At 49.8% G+C, this 13,299-nt stretch overlaps 4 protein-coding genes across 4 annotated transcripts; all 4 read right to left on the minus strand.

The window, feature by feature from the left end:
* Window positions 1-859: 859 nt before the first annotated feature.
* On the minus strand, window positions 860-1,596 carry ABOM_001705 (uncharacterized protein; the record flags this gene model as incomplete). The annotated part of the gene is made up of 2 exons (XM_022528835.1): window positions 860-1,313; window positions 1,385-1,596. The coding sequence occupies 2 exons, from the start codon at window positions 1,594-1,596 to the stop codon at window positions 860-862; spliced, it is 666 nt and encodes a 221-aa protein (XP_022393197.1).
* Window positions 1,597-2,661: 1,065 nt separating this feature from the next.
* Window positions 2,662-6,249, minus strand: ABOM_001706 (cation-transporting P-type ATPase PCA1; the record flags this gene model as incomplete). Its single annotated transcript, XM_022528836.1, has 2 exons — window positions 2,662-5,903; window positions 5,967-6,249. The coding sequence occupies 2 exons, from the start codon at window positions 6,247-6,249 to the stop codon at window positions 2,662-2,664; spliced, it is 3,525 nt and encodes a 1,174-aa protein (XP_022393178.1).
* A 2,860-nt stretch (window positions 6,250-9,109) lies between these two features.
* On the minus strand, window positions 9,110-10,041 carry ABOM_001707 (uncharacterized protein; the record flags this gene model as incomplete). The annotated part of the gene is made up of 2 exons (XM_022528837.1): window positions 9,110-9,933; window positions 9,987-10,041. The coding sequence occupies 2 exons, from the start codon at window positions 10,039-10,041 to the stop codon at window positions 9,110-9,112; spliced, it is 879 nt and encodes a 292-aa protein (XP_022393177.1).
* Window positions 10,042-10,991: 950 nt separating this feature from the next.
* ABOM_001708 (uncharacterized protein) lies at window positions 10,992-12,652 on the minus strand (the record flags this gene model as incomplete). Its single annotated transcript, XM_022528838.1, has 3 exons — window positions 10,992-11,903; window positions 11,985-12,239; window positions 12,299-12,652. The coding sequence occupies 3 exons, from the start codon at window positions 12,650-12,652 to the stop codon at window positions 10,992-10,994; spliced, it is 1,521 nt and encodes a 506-aa protein (XP_022393196.1).
* Window positions 12,653-13,299: the final 647 nt, after the last annotated feature.

The following is a 13,299-nucleotide window of genomic DNA, read 5'->3' on the forward strand; positions in this document are numbered from 1 at the left end:
GGCGAGGTGCTACCACTTAAGCCACACTCGCTGATAGGCACTACGGCCTTGCAAATGTCTACCATTGGTGGTCTCTTCTAAGAGAAACAGCCGTGCTTCATATCGGGCAGATAGCTAAATCAACGCCATCAGCGAAGTGTTTTTAAGCAGATGGCCACCAGCCGTTGCTCTGTATCGGGTGACAAGTCTGATGCGACTGGAGATTAAACACCCCTCTCACCACCCCATCAGCCAAATGTTGTAGAATGGGCAGTGGGAGCATTTACTACTGAGTCCTCGTCATGAGTGGTAGCGATAGAATTGTTATCAGGACGGGGGTTGGCTCTCCCACCCCTTTCCCTCAACCTCCTGCAACCATCCCGATTTGGGAGGGTAAACCAGACATTTGACTCGGTCCCTGGGTTGGCCGAAGCGCAGTCAGTTACTCTGAGCACGCGCTAGCTTGGACCCCAGATTTATCTATCATTGGATGAAGGTCCTGAAGTGCACACAAGCTTGATCATTAGACCTAACACGTCATATTGGTAGATTGAGCAGTTTTCACCCTGAACAGAAGATGAAGTGGGGAAGCTGGAGCGATCCGAAGGATGAGGATAGCAGCTGGACCAGCTTAGGTATAGTCTCAACTCGACAATCAAAGGTAGACTGACAAAAATAAAAAGGAATGGCATTTGGTACATTCAATTCGTGGGTCCTAGCAACCAATCCCGTACTCCACCAATCAGTTCTTGATGTGCTTTCTCCCGCAAAATTATCGCTTCAGTATTCCAATTTTCGCTGGATAAATGAACATTTTCTATATGTAAAGCCTCTTTGGAGTGGCCGAATTAACAAAGAAAATCAACCCAATAAATGTTCGTCAGAATCTGAGCAAGGCATCAATATCGCTTAGATCCAGCCCTTCACCACTCTCTACTGAAGCTGTTAACCCAAAGCTTTCATTATTTGCCCAGTCGTTCCAAGGGCGTGTATTTGGTATATTGTATATCGGTCGTTCTGGTCCGGTTTCGAGGGCAGGGGCTGGGTTGTTTGTATCTCCTTGTGGTTTTGCTGTGGAACTCGACAATGGGTGAGCGGGAATATTTCCAGGGACTCTGGTATCTGAATGGCTCTTCTCGCTGTCGGGTGATCTTAACTCTTCCTCTTGATCAGATATACTGTCTTGGGGTGGAAGAAAGTGCAGGACCTCTTCGACCATGGAATAGACCGCCGCCCAACGGGGTACTTCGTGGTCGATACCGCGCGGCAGAGGCAGATTAAACGTATCGTGGGAATTCCCGGGTGTGGGATCTTCATATTCGTCTTCGACGGTCCTGCGGGTAGCCATAATGCTTCAATTAGTTTTTCAATCCGAGCTATTATCGGTGATGATCGCAGGGCATACCGCGTTACATGTCCAGTCGACACGCCTGGCCGGACTTCCTGGAGACTATTCGTGCCCCGGCGATGTTGAGCAGGAGAAACACATTGCTTCTTGCTAACACGACAGGATTGATCGGCTATGGTTCTGGCCACACGATTATGACTGGCGACGGATTTCTGGACGCCGCCCCGTGGGGCATTTAGCTTCCGGGGCTTCCGCGGAGTCGACTCCATGGCTATGTCTCGAGAGGTATTGTGATGGAAGACACCCCACTCGAAAAGAATCACCGGGGAGGGCAACTGAATCGTGATATGTAGCGACGTGCAAGAGTCGGAGATTGGATTCCGGACTAGCAGTCGGGAGAATCCGTGAACGCCTTGATGATGACTCCAACGTGGTACCCAATACGAAAAGCGGGGAAAGCTAACTTTTATTTCTTTAAGTTTATCCATGTCGATTCTACCCGTTGATGTCAATCGGCATCTTATGTGCCCCAAGTCGATTGGTTATTTATCAACGGTATCACCAAGTTCTTTGCAGGCATCCTCGTGACCAAATAGCCCCAACCCACAACACCGAAATACGCACTGTACAGTCGTTTCTTTGAGTATCTCTATCCAAACCTGGAGGACTGGGCATGGCAATCACCAGGCGACATATATAATGACCGCGCTGACAGTAATTGTGCATAGCCACAGGCGATTGACAGGAAAACCAAGGATTTTAGAGCGGAGCGGACCACACGTGCAGGGCTTCATTCAAGATAGGGCTTGATATAATGGGCCTTTTATGGCACCGCCAGCTCTCGTGCTCGCCGCTACAAGATTTACGACACGTAGCAGTTATGGAATGCACGATTCCCTTTCCACTCTAACCCGCAAAACATAGAGAACTGCCAACGCCTCTTGCTACCACGGACACACGCTGAACTGCGATGGGCCGAAGCATTTCATGCCGTTTTACAGATGTACAGTTTTGAAAGATGCCCCCATTAAACCCTATATCTAATCTTTCCGAAATAGGCCTTAGGGGCAGATAGTCCGCAGAGGGCAGTGGAATCATTGTAGACTTAATAAATAATCATTGAGAATCATGGGCTACCTTCACAAATACGATACGTAGGAGACGCTTGTCAATCAATTTTACTTGGCGCCAAACTGGGTATGCGTTTCAGGCGGCTGTGGACATTTTGTTCTGTTCCAGGGCAGTCCTGGCCGTCCATAGCCTAAGTTGACCCGCCATGCAACGCACCTCCGCACGATACAAAATCCTACCCTCTGCCGTATATACCCTCGTACCTAAACCCGCGCCCACTTCAACAGTACGGCTGCAAGAACAACAGGCAAGACACTAACCAACTCCCCCAGTCCCGCAAACTCCGGCGGAATCCTGGCGTCCACAAACGCCCCTGCACCAAGCAAGATGGCAAACAGATTATATACGAAGCTCCATCCAAAGTTGAACTTGATCCGCCACACTGCCTTCTCACTGATATTGATCATCGTTAGGATGCTGAGTAGGCTGGGCCGCATGAGCACGACGTCTGCGGCGGATTTAGCGACGTCGGTCCCGGTTTCCTGGTTCATGTGTACGCCGATTGTGGAGGTGGCGAGCGCGATGGCGTCGTTTGTGCCGTCGCCGATGAAGATTGTTGTGGGGCTCCTCTTGGGGGCGGGTTGATCGACTGGGGTCTGCAGGGCTTGGATATAGGCTTGTTTGCTGGCTGGGGTGCAGCGAGAGCGGATATTTTCAGCTGCGATGCCGAGCTGTCTTGCGACGGAGTGGACGGCGCCATCGTCGTCACCTGAGAGGAGGTGGACGGATATACCGCGTTCCTGGAGTTTCGTGATGGTTTCGAGCGCGTCTGCGCGGAGTGAGTCTTCTAAGCCAAATACGGCGGCGAGTTTGTCGTTGATTGTGAAGCAAAATGCTGTATAGCCTCGTTCGAGGACGGATTGGACCTGAGGATGGGACGAGAGGTTGAGCCATCGCGAGTTTCCTGCGCGGAAGATGACTCCTGGTGCAGACCCTTCTACACCTTTGCCCGTTAGTACCTTTGCGTCAGAGACAGTAGACGCTGGGATGTCCTTGGCTTTCAGATGTGCTGTAACGGCGGCGGAAATTGGGTGCTTGTTACTCCCAACTAGGCCGAGAAGTAGAGACATGGAATCCCTCGTGGTGTCTATATGCTCAATAGCAACAGTCAGTTTGCCTTGGGTGAGGGTTCCGGTTTTGTCGAATACCACGTGGGAAGTCTTCCAAGCAAGCTCGATACTATCTGCCGCCTTAAAAATGACGCCTCGCTCGGCAGCGACGCCGCTGGAAATAACGATGACCATAGGTACTGCCAGGCCGATCGCGCAGGGACAAGAAACAATCAGAACAGTGATCGCGTATGTTATGGCCTCCGTGGTTGCTCGAGATCCAGACTGGTTTCGCACCGCGATGCCTACTGCAATCCAGATCACGAAGGTGATGATAGTCAGAGCGGCTACTATGGGTACAAAGTAGCTCGCCACTCGGTCCGCGATATCCTGGATCTTTGCTTTTGACATCTTTGCTTGATCTACCATCCCTGCGATGATAGAGATAGTATTATTAGCAGGGAGACGTGTCAACTTGACAATCAGCGTCCCAGAGCCATTCACAGATCCTGCGACAACGGCAGATCCAAGGGATTTGTCTACCGGTATAGACTCTCCAGTAATCATTGATTCGTCTACCTCTGACAAGCCTCCGATAACTGTGCCGTCGGTAGAAATCTGAGAGTCTGGAAAGACCTTGAAGATGTCTCCATATTGAAGGAGTCTGACATCAATCTCTTTTTCACTCGCCCCGGATTGATCCGTGAGGATAGCAGTAGGCTTCTGAAGTGACCGAAGCGAAATGGATTCAACAGCTTTCTGGCGAGCCAGTGCGGCGACATATCGACCAACCATTATCAGGGTAACCAGCAACGTGCTTGTCTCGAAGAACTCACCAGTAGAGAGTCGCTGGCCCGCAATGGCGTATCCAAATGAGACTACTGAGAAAATGTAGGCGGCGCTCGTGCTCAGCACAATAAGCAGATCCATCTCAATAATCCTAGAAAATACCAAGGCTTTCAATGCTTTTGGGTAGAACGGGCCGGCGATGACTATCTGTACAATCGTCGCCAGTGCAAGCGATGCAGAGCTATAGGCGGTTTCCCTTTCTGGAAGTGGAGCCCAAGCCATGACCAAGACAGGGACTGTTAGAATAATGGACAGAATAGTCATATATCCCATATGGCGCACATGCTTAATTCCAGCTTGGAGCGTCGGATCAGGCCGAGGAGCAGCCAGGTTGAGAGGACTGCCCCAGCCATGTTCAACCAGATCTCGCGCTCCGATTATTTTCGCATCAAAAGCAACATTGACGGTTCCATCGCCAATCGGTGCCATCTCGGTCACGCCCCGAGGCCAGTCTTGCTTTATGAACTCAGACGCATTGGGGACTATCACATCGATGTGAGATCCTCGGTCGGTGACTCGCTCGTACTTAAACTCGGTAGTCCTTTCCAAATACTTCAACACTTCATCGAGTGATTGAATACCCACGTCGAGGTCGAACTCTGCTCGGGAGAGCACCAAGCTACTTTTCAGGTTCTGGACAGACTGCAATGTGCCCAAAGTTCGGTTGAGTTTTGTTTCACACCCGGTACACGTCATCCCAGATATAGTCAAAACGACGTGCTCCTTGCCCGTCATTCGTTTTTCTAGGTCAGGAGTAGCAGCGGCCGGGATGACCTCGATTAAGTCGCTAGGCGTTTCCTCGGTAATTCTGCATGGAGATATTACGGACTTACCGCAACAGCCAGTTGAGCAGGTAACAGGTCCAGATGTATCGGCCTTTGATGCAGGCAAAATATCGGAGGGCCCTTCAGGCCTATTACAGCAGCGAGATGAGCAAGCGGGCTTACTGAGCTTCTCTCCATCCAAGGCACAGGAGGGTGGTTTGGATTTACTGTAGCAACCAGCTGAGCACTCGATTGTGCCAGAATTTCCTTTTTCAGGAGACGGACACTGATCGGCAGATGAAGTCGGGTAAACCTTTAATTTGCCGCAACAACCTTTCGGAAAGGTGTTGATATTGCTGAACTCACCCTTCGTAACGGAGGCATGCGGTCCAGCAAATTCAGACTTTTCAACTCTACTGCAACAGCTACCAGAGGTGACAGCCTTCCCCTTGCTAGTGGAAGGACACTGCTTAACCAGGGTAGGAACCTTAGGAGGATCACAGCAGCCGCTCGAGCAAGTCTCTCCTCCACGCTTCACACTTGCGTTGCGGCGTCTCTCGGACCCCGGGCTACCCCCTGCAGAGCAAGAATCGGTAGAGCGACGGCTGTTACCAGCAGGGGCGCGTTTTGGTGGTACACAGCAGGATTCCTGTCCGAGTGCTATCAAAGCACGGCAAATACAGCCCAGAGCTTCCAGCCTCGCCATGTATTGGGTGCGCGCTGAGCGACGGTGCTGGCCGCATGGGCTGCCATCGGAACTTTGGCAGCTGATGGTCAGGAGCTCTACAGTTTGACATTAATGCGACCACTTAGGGCCAAAGTCGGATGTAGCTAGCTTGAACTTACGTGGAGCTGCCTCGCTAGACGATGATAATATCTGCTCTTTGTGGCATTCGCGGAGAGCGATACGATCAAGGCAAGAGACATCACAGCAGGGAGATGGCTTATCTCTGCAGCAGCTGGGATTATTGGGATCGTCTTCCTGTGGTTTCTCAGTGGAACCATCGTTCGCGGTTTGCCCTTGGTCAGAAGTCTGGGGACCGCAGGTGTTCCTGGGCTTGATCTCCTTATGTTGCTCGCCGCAACAACCAGACGAGCAAGTACTACGAGTATCAGGTTGGCCAACCATGGTTCTGCTCTTGTTATCTGGTGGAGAAGAGCCAGGTAAATGGAGGATAGCAGACGAAGATGACAGACGTGGACTACAAATCACCTTTGAATGAGAGGGGATTCTGCCCCACTTCTCCGCTCGATCCCCAGACCTAATCGTGAACGGAAAATCGGAGAAACCCAACTCCGACGTAGCACGTGACTCGAGCACACTTATTCTAGATCCTGCCAGATGCTTTCTCCCATTGTGTCATGCCTCGATATAGACCTGGCCTAGTATGTGCTCCATTGAGCATTCACTTGCGATATCGAGATGTGGGCTCCTTTAGATAACAAACCATTGAACTACCTTCTGGGCAGTATGACGCTCACATGTATGATCTGTGCTTGTGGAGAAGGCTACAATGGCGTTAGATGCTCTGTCTAAACGGAGAAAACCAGTACCACCTTTCAGATCTCATATTCGTCAAGTGTTTACTAGACCTGTACTGTACGACCAATCCAAAGATGAACAATCACAGGCATTACTCCTTACAAGTTTACTGGCTGAAGATTCAATATTCTCGTCCTGCGAAACAGGCCTTTTCTTAAGATCTATTCCTTCTAACACTTGGTTGAGCTTCATAGTTATTGTTCCTTGCCCTAAATGACTGATGAGGAAATTCCATCGGCAGGGATCATATTCTAGCCAATTAGGTAAGTCAGGTATTACTTCCGGCTCTTTTCAGCAGAAGCTTCCGACAACAACAACAACAACAACAACAACAACAACAACAACAACAACAACAACAACAACTCGGTACGTTCTTACCCCCAATGATTCCTTACAAAAGCAGCTTAGGGAAAAGTGCTCGAAATGATTGTCCGCAGATACTTTTCAGGTCCCACAGTTCGTAACCTACCTCGAGAGACAAAGGGCCATGGAAGCCAGAAAAGGGAAGGCCGTATTTATGGTGTGGGGGTACACCCGGCCGGAAATAGACGATCAACTACCAGCGTAAAAACTAGCTGAAGCTGAAAAAGCGTCTCACTAGCTTGTGATGTGTGGGAGCAAAGTTCAGTCAGTTGACCACTACCAATGGTTACTGTATCCGAGGATCGTGCTCTGAGGCCCAGTAATCCGGTATGGCGTGCTCGTCCTGCATGTAGGACTATTCTCTGCACCTCAGGTCAGATGTATGTAATATGTATATTTGCTTCTCCGCGGCCTGGAGCAAGATGGGGCTGAGCGCCGCCGCCGAGTGCTTGCATACAGCGCCACTATTGGTGCGATCTGCGCACAAATATTCGAAAGTTGTCTAGAACAGAGGACAGACCTTCGAGTTTGTATCGAAACGTCAGTGGAATAGGTTTGTAAATTTTCCGCCGAAAGAGATTTTCGGTAATATGCTTGCTAAGCTGGAGCTTCCAGCCGTGACTGCAGAAGAGTGGAGCCGCCTCTCCCTTGCCAATTAGTCTCAAGGCTGTGCTTCTGCAGTGTAACCCAAACCCATGCTCAAATCCACTTCGATCGATACTGTGCATCGCTGGGATAATACCTTGCGGCAATCTCCGAGGCAAGCGAATTCTCAAGTAATCTTGCCAGCGCCATGCATGAAGGCAAATGGCTGAGCTGACGCTTCTTGGCAGTTTCGAAAATTGGCCCTTGCTTGTACGAGGAACTGTAAGGGGGGCATAATATGCCAGCACCGAGTCAGGTCGACAATCGATCTGCAGCATGGTTTGTCTCGATCGAATCATGAACTAGTCGATACTCCATCGATTGAATACTAATACGCAGCACTGAGCCAGGGGAGGCAGATCTCGGCAAGCTAAGACAAAACACCTTGCTAAAGTTGTTTAACTTAGTTCCCGTTCAGCTCACCGCCGATCATAACGTAACAAGCCGAGCAGATTGTAACCCAGAGTAAATACCGGTGGGCAAGTTGTTCCCGAGCTGGAGCTACACTTCAAATTATGACATATTATTACACTTTCTTTCCACTCATGGCCCTAAACAGTATCAAACGGTGGATAACCATTTTACAATCGCTACTTTGGGAAATAATACGGAGTATGGCTTTGTATTTTTCAGCTTGTTGGCTGACTTGTGTGCGTGTGGTGCCAACTCAGCAGCCATGGCGCATCCATAAATTGTCGGCTAGAAATATATATATATATACATAACACGCTATTTCCTAAAGAGGAAAAATTGCGAGAGAGCAAGCAGGAAGAGCACGCCAAAAGGTATCATCCTGAAGGATTGTTGAATGCATCGGTTAGCTGACGTGGGGTATTTTGCCACAATATATATTGGCAGGCTATCATCAACGCACGTTCGCACATCAGGCATGGATTTATAGTTATAGGAAAGACACTAATCAACTATATATATTGAAGGATCAACTTCCTTGCGAACGAAATGCAGCGTACGATTTCGAGACGGTTGTTATTCCACCTATGATACGCATTAGCTAGCCGCTATCAGACTACTGCGCCAGAAATTGACATCTTGGGATCAAATCCTTAGCTACAAAAAAGACAATTACACCCTATGGATTAACTCGATGGCTGGACATTAGAGTTGCATGCTAGTATTACACTATTTGAGTAATTAGGTAACATCTTCCCAGAGTCGAACAAAGTGGATCAGCTGCCAAGAAACCATGGGGTCTATAGGTGAAGATGATCAATGGCGATCGATTCCGGAGAAGTCGTTTACATTTCCTGTCACGTATGGCAATGATCAAGTAAAACCCGCAGTTCAACTCAAATGACGCTTCTTAATTGAAAGTAGCACTAGTAACTTTTACACCTCAAACTCCGTGACCATTACCAACCCTAATGCCATGTCTTGACTTGCCCACATCTAGTTCGGATCCAAGAGTTTCGCCAAAGAGCTAGATACTCATGGCGGGAAATGGCTTCGCATCCCAGCGCACCCTGCGCAAGTGGCGCTCGGGATCCATGACCTCGTTCCGTGCATGAAGCCAGCGGCGGTTATCCATGAGCACGACAGAACCCCGAGGTAAGCAGTCCGGCGTCAGGTGGAGCGTCTCCGCCTGTACTTCCAATCCCAGCAAACGATCTTTTAGCTCCGCCAGCGCGGCCGCAGCCTCCATACTCAGAGGAGTCATGATGTCCTCCCGGAAGCGCAGCATACTTGGCGCACCACTCGAGTCCGCTGCCATGAGGCTACCAATAATGTGTCGGCTCGCGTCGCTTTTCACGAACTCTGGAGGAACATCGATACGGAATTCGGGCCGCAGCAGGGCAGCGCACGTAGACGGAGAGAGCATGGAGCTTAGCTTCCCCACGTTCATTACCGAGAGCGTTCCGCCACCACAGCGATCTTCCCGTAGAACCTGTAACGCGAAGTATTTGGGCGGGGCCGCCTCATAGCTACAGTCCGTGTGCCAAGGGAACTCCTGCATGGTCTCGGACCGGGCCTGATGCGATGGGGTTTGGAAGATTGTGCTATTGGGTCGAATGTCCCAAAACCAACCGCGCGATGCACTGTGGGTAATTGGTAACCCGTGTCCGTGGTGTTTGTGGAGACCGAGAATGAGATTTTGGAGGTATTTGCTAGCGTCATCTTTGAACTGTAGGCTGACTTTAAGGATGCCGTTTTTCCGGAGGGCGTCTGAGACTTCTGTAACGTGGCTTGATCGCGTTGCGCAACTGAGGTCGCTGGCTATTAAGTGCGGTACGACACGGGATGCCTCTGCTCTGCATTAGGGGTTTCATCACCATTCGAATCCTTGGGGTCCGACTAACGTGCAGTTATGTCTACCAGTCTGGTGGGCTTGACATTGCGTACGAATTGTTGCATGTTTCCTTTTCTGCGGAAGTCTATTCCTCACCCAGAGGGAGGGAACGAAATCAACAAGGTTTGGGGTATAGAGGAATCAAGAGAGCTGTAGAGTGTACTGTAAAGATATGAAAAGGCGAGAACTAGGCGATTGCTCAGCTTATCTGATCTGATCAAAAGAGAGACACGAGCAATCAAGGCACGGCAGTAGGATGGTCACTATATACTGGGCCAGGCCAAAATCTAGTTCAGCTCAGCGGGGCGGATACTCGGGAAATAGCTGAAATGGGTACCCAGCATGAAGCGCTCGTACGTTGCGCCTTCCTGTGGGTAGGGATGTTGGTCTACCGTACAATTCGGTCGCATTGCGGAATTGGGTGCCTGTATCGTATGCTTATTGTATGGGATATGACAGCACAGAACTGTGGAGCCACAGAATCCATGAGCTGAAAAAAAGCCACATCAATGTTTCGCGCTAGTTGCCACTTCGTATGGGCTGTAAGACCATGGGTCTGTAGCGGCATCCCTAGCAACACTAGCCCTGCGCAGGGTGTCGAAATTACCTGCGTTGATCAATGGGTTCTGCCTGAATTCAGCTGAAGTCACAAGGAATGATTGCATTTCCGGAGGTATCACTTACACAAATTACGATCAGGCTTTTAGACTCTTCCTTTCAGACGTGTTCTGGAGATGCATCAAGTTTACCTCTCCGGCAACTTCCTCGCGTACGCCTCGAGCCACCAGTTAAGCACGATCAATTCAGTTATTCCTGACACGTGTCTATTACGAATGACTGGAAAGCTTCGACCTCGTTCGACGAGCTCTATCATTGCGCGTTGGGAAGTGTGGCACATTCCTATACAGTTACTCTACAGCTGCCAAAGGAAACGAGTTGCAAATGGATAGAATTCAAGAGACGTAGATTAGAATAAAAAAATAAGAGCCAATACTTCGTAAGATTCAAAGAACGCCTATTCATCACGCATAACAGAAACCGTCCATGCACCTCCATGACTGATCGCGCAGATACGATCCGCGCTGCTACGCCAAACCCCAATTCCGAGGAACTCACCATTGATGGAGTGGTAAGTTCCAATAAGTGGATACCTGGTCTTGACGCCCGTTGGCCTCAACACCATATCGTACAACAGCTGCTTGACCTTGCGCTGGACAACACAGGTTCCACTGCCCGGGACTAATTGCGCGGACCGCAGGTTCTCCAGTCTTGATACCCACTCCTTCGAGTCCATATCATCACCAAACACGATCCCGTCGCCTTTCCCACTCCGGATAGGCTTGAGAAGATATTCATCCTTTAGGTCTGGCAGTTCCTTACAGTGCGCGATTACCTGGTCGAGCTCCAGTGATCCAGGGAGTATTGTTTCTGCGATGCCCTTGTCAAGAGCCCTCGCTTGGGACAGTGTAAGAATATTTCTTGCCACTAAATGGCCAAGTTCCTGCTTGACGATTCCAAGCATTCTCTTATCGTGCACGAGCAAAATCGTACGCATGTCGTTAAAGCATCTGAGGCTCACTTGGCGCAGCATTTCCGGCTCCAAGGCACGGATCTCTCGCTGATGAAGCTCCAGACCGACCTGATGAATTTCCTCCAAGCACTCTCCATTATGGTAAATAAGTGAAGAAGCGCTGGAGGAGTTATGCGAGCTATCCGGGCTGTTAACCACACAGCAGAGCTTGTAGCCCCCCTTTGCCTGCGGGTCGGGCAATAGCCGTAGATCTGCAGGGAGAACAAATCGGGGGCTTATTCTCAGGTAACGGTTGAGGAAGTCCGCTACCATGTGGATGTCAATCCCAGCTTCATCGCCCTTCAAAAGGTGCAATGGGCGGTCGGGCTGGAAGAGGCTTAAAAGGCCCTTGAGGATCTAGTCTCCGTCAGCTTACAGCATACGCGCACCGTGAGATGCAGGAACAGGAAAAGCGGGAAATCGTATATTTTAGCTTACCTTCGCCGGATCCGTGGCGCTTACCAGGCCATTACCATGGTCGCAAACACCCATGTCATTTAATGCCTTTTGCGCACAAGTGGCGTACATAAGGCCATTAAAGGAAAAGCGGGCATTGATCTCACTGATACGGAAGCCCTCGGCAGGCCCGGAGCCCTCATCACTTGTGTCCTCTTCCACCAGGAAGTCGGGTCTCCAAGAGCCCCGGCAGTCTCGGTACCGTGGAAGGTTGTGAGGCACTTGCTTATCAATCCACTAAAGTAGTTGAAGGTTAAATCTGTGCGCTGCAATGGGGGGTATTCCAAATGACGTACGCGCAGTAGATCTTCCTCCTCCGACTCCAAAGGCATCCGTTCTGGAAATCTAGCCTCGGGGTCTGTTAACCATCTTTCAACAATGTCGGTTACAGCTAGAACTAGAGCTTCATGAAGCTCCCTCCATCGCCGCTGATGCTCCGAACTGACGAGAACCGGCCGGGGAGAGCACGCTGCTCTAGAACTTTTATGCCATCCGTCGGCAGAGCATAAACTCAACAGGCCGTCTTGAAGAGCTTCTTGGTCTTGGAGATACGTGGCTTTTGTAGAGTCATAAGTTGCTACGGGCTCATAATCACCCTGTTCCAGAGAGACATGGAGCTGTTGGAGCTGCTGGCTAGCTGGAATCTTCATTTTGTGGAAATGGGGTATAATCATGTAGTGACTTGAGGAGAAATGTGAGAGGATAAAGATGTAGATAAAGTCAGTATGCTAAGGCCATCTTATTTCAGAGGCAGAGGACTGCTACAGAAGGGGTGTCGGCCTACATTGCCACTTGCATAGCTGAGCATCGGATTGAAGCTAGGACTACTCTCAGGTGTGGAGTCACACCACGGCAAACCCCGATGACAACTCTGTAGTATGTAACATATTTTAAGAAGAGAGAAGAACAGAAAAGCAAAATATATTAAAAAGGTAATCAAGGCTACGGAGATGGTGGAGAACGTGTGGCTAAAATCCCTAGCGCCTCTCAGCTGAGCTGTGAGCAATGATCAACGGCCCCATTATTCAGATCGAAAGTACGCAAGGTTTCAGAGTAATAACACTCCTCCACATTCTCAAGGACTCAGATGGTACAAGGTCCACCATATAATGCGAGGTATCTAAATCCTGGCTCGTATCCACTGTGGAGATTTAGATACCGCATTTAGCGAGCATCGAGGGCCAATCTCTTTGGAGCGGCACGATGTGGAGCAATTACTGATAAAACCATTGTATTTACCATTACGGAATCGAGATGCTAGGAGATGAACATGTAAAATACCTGCCACTGACTTAAC

Source organism: Aspergillus bombycis, assembly GCF_001792695.1.
Source record: "Aspergillus bombycis strain NRRL26010 chromosome Unknown contig00008, whole genome shotgun sequence".
Lineage (NCBI taxonomy): Eukaryota > Fungi > Ascomycota > Eurotiomycetes > Eurotiales > Aspergillaceae > Aspergillus > Aspergillus bombycis.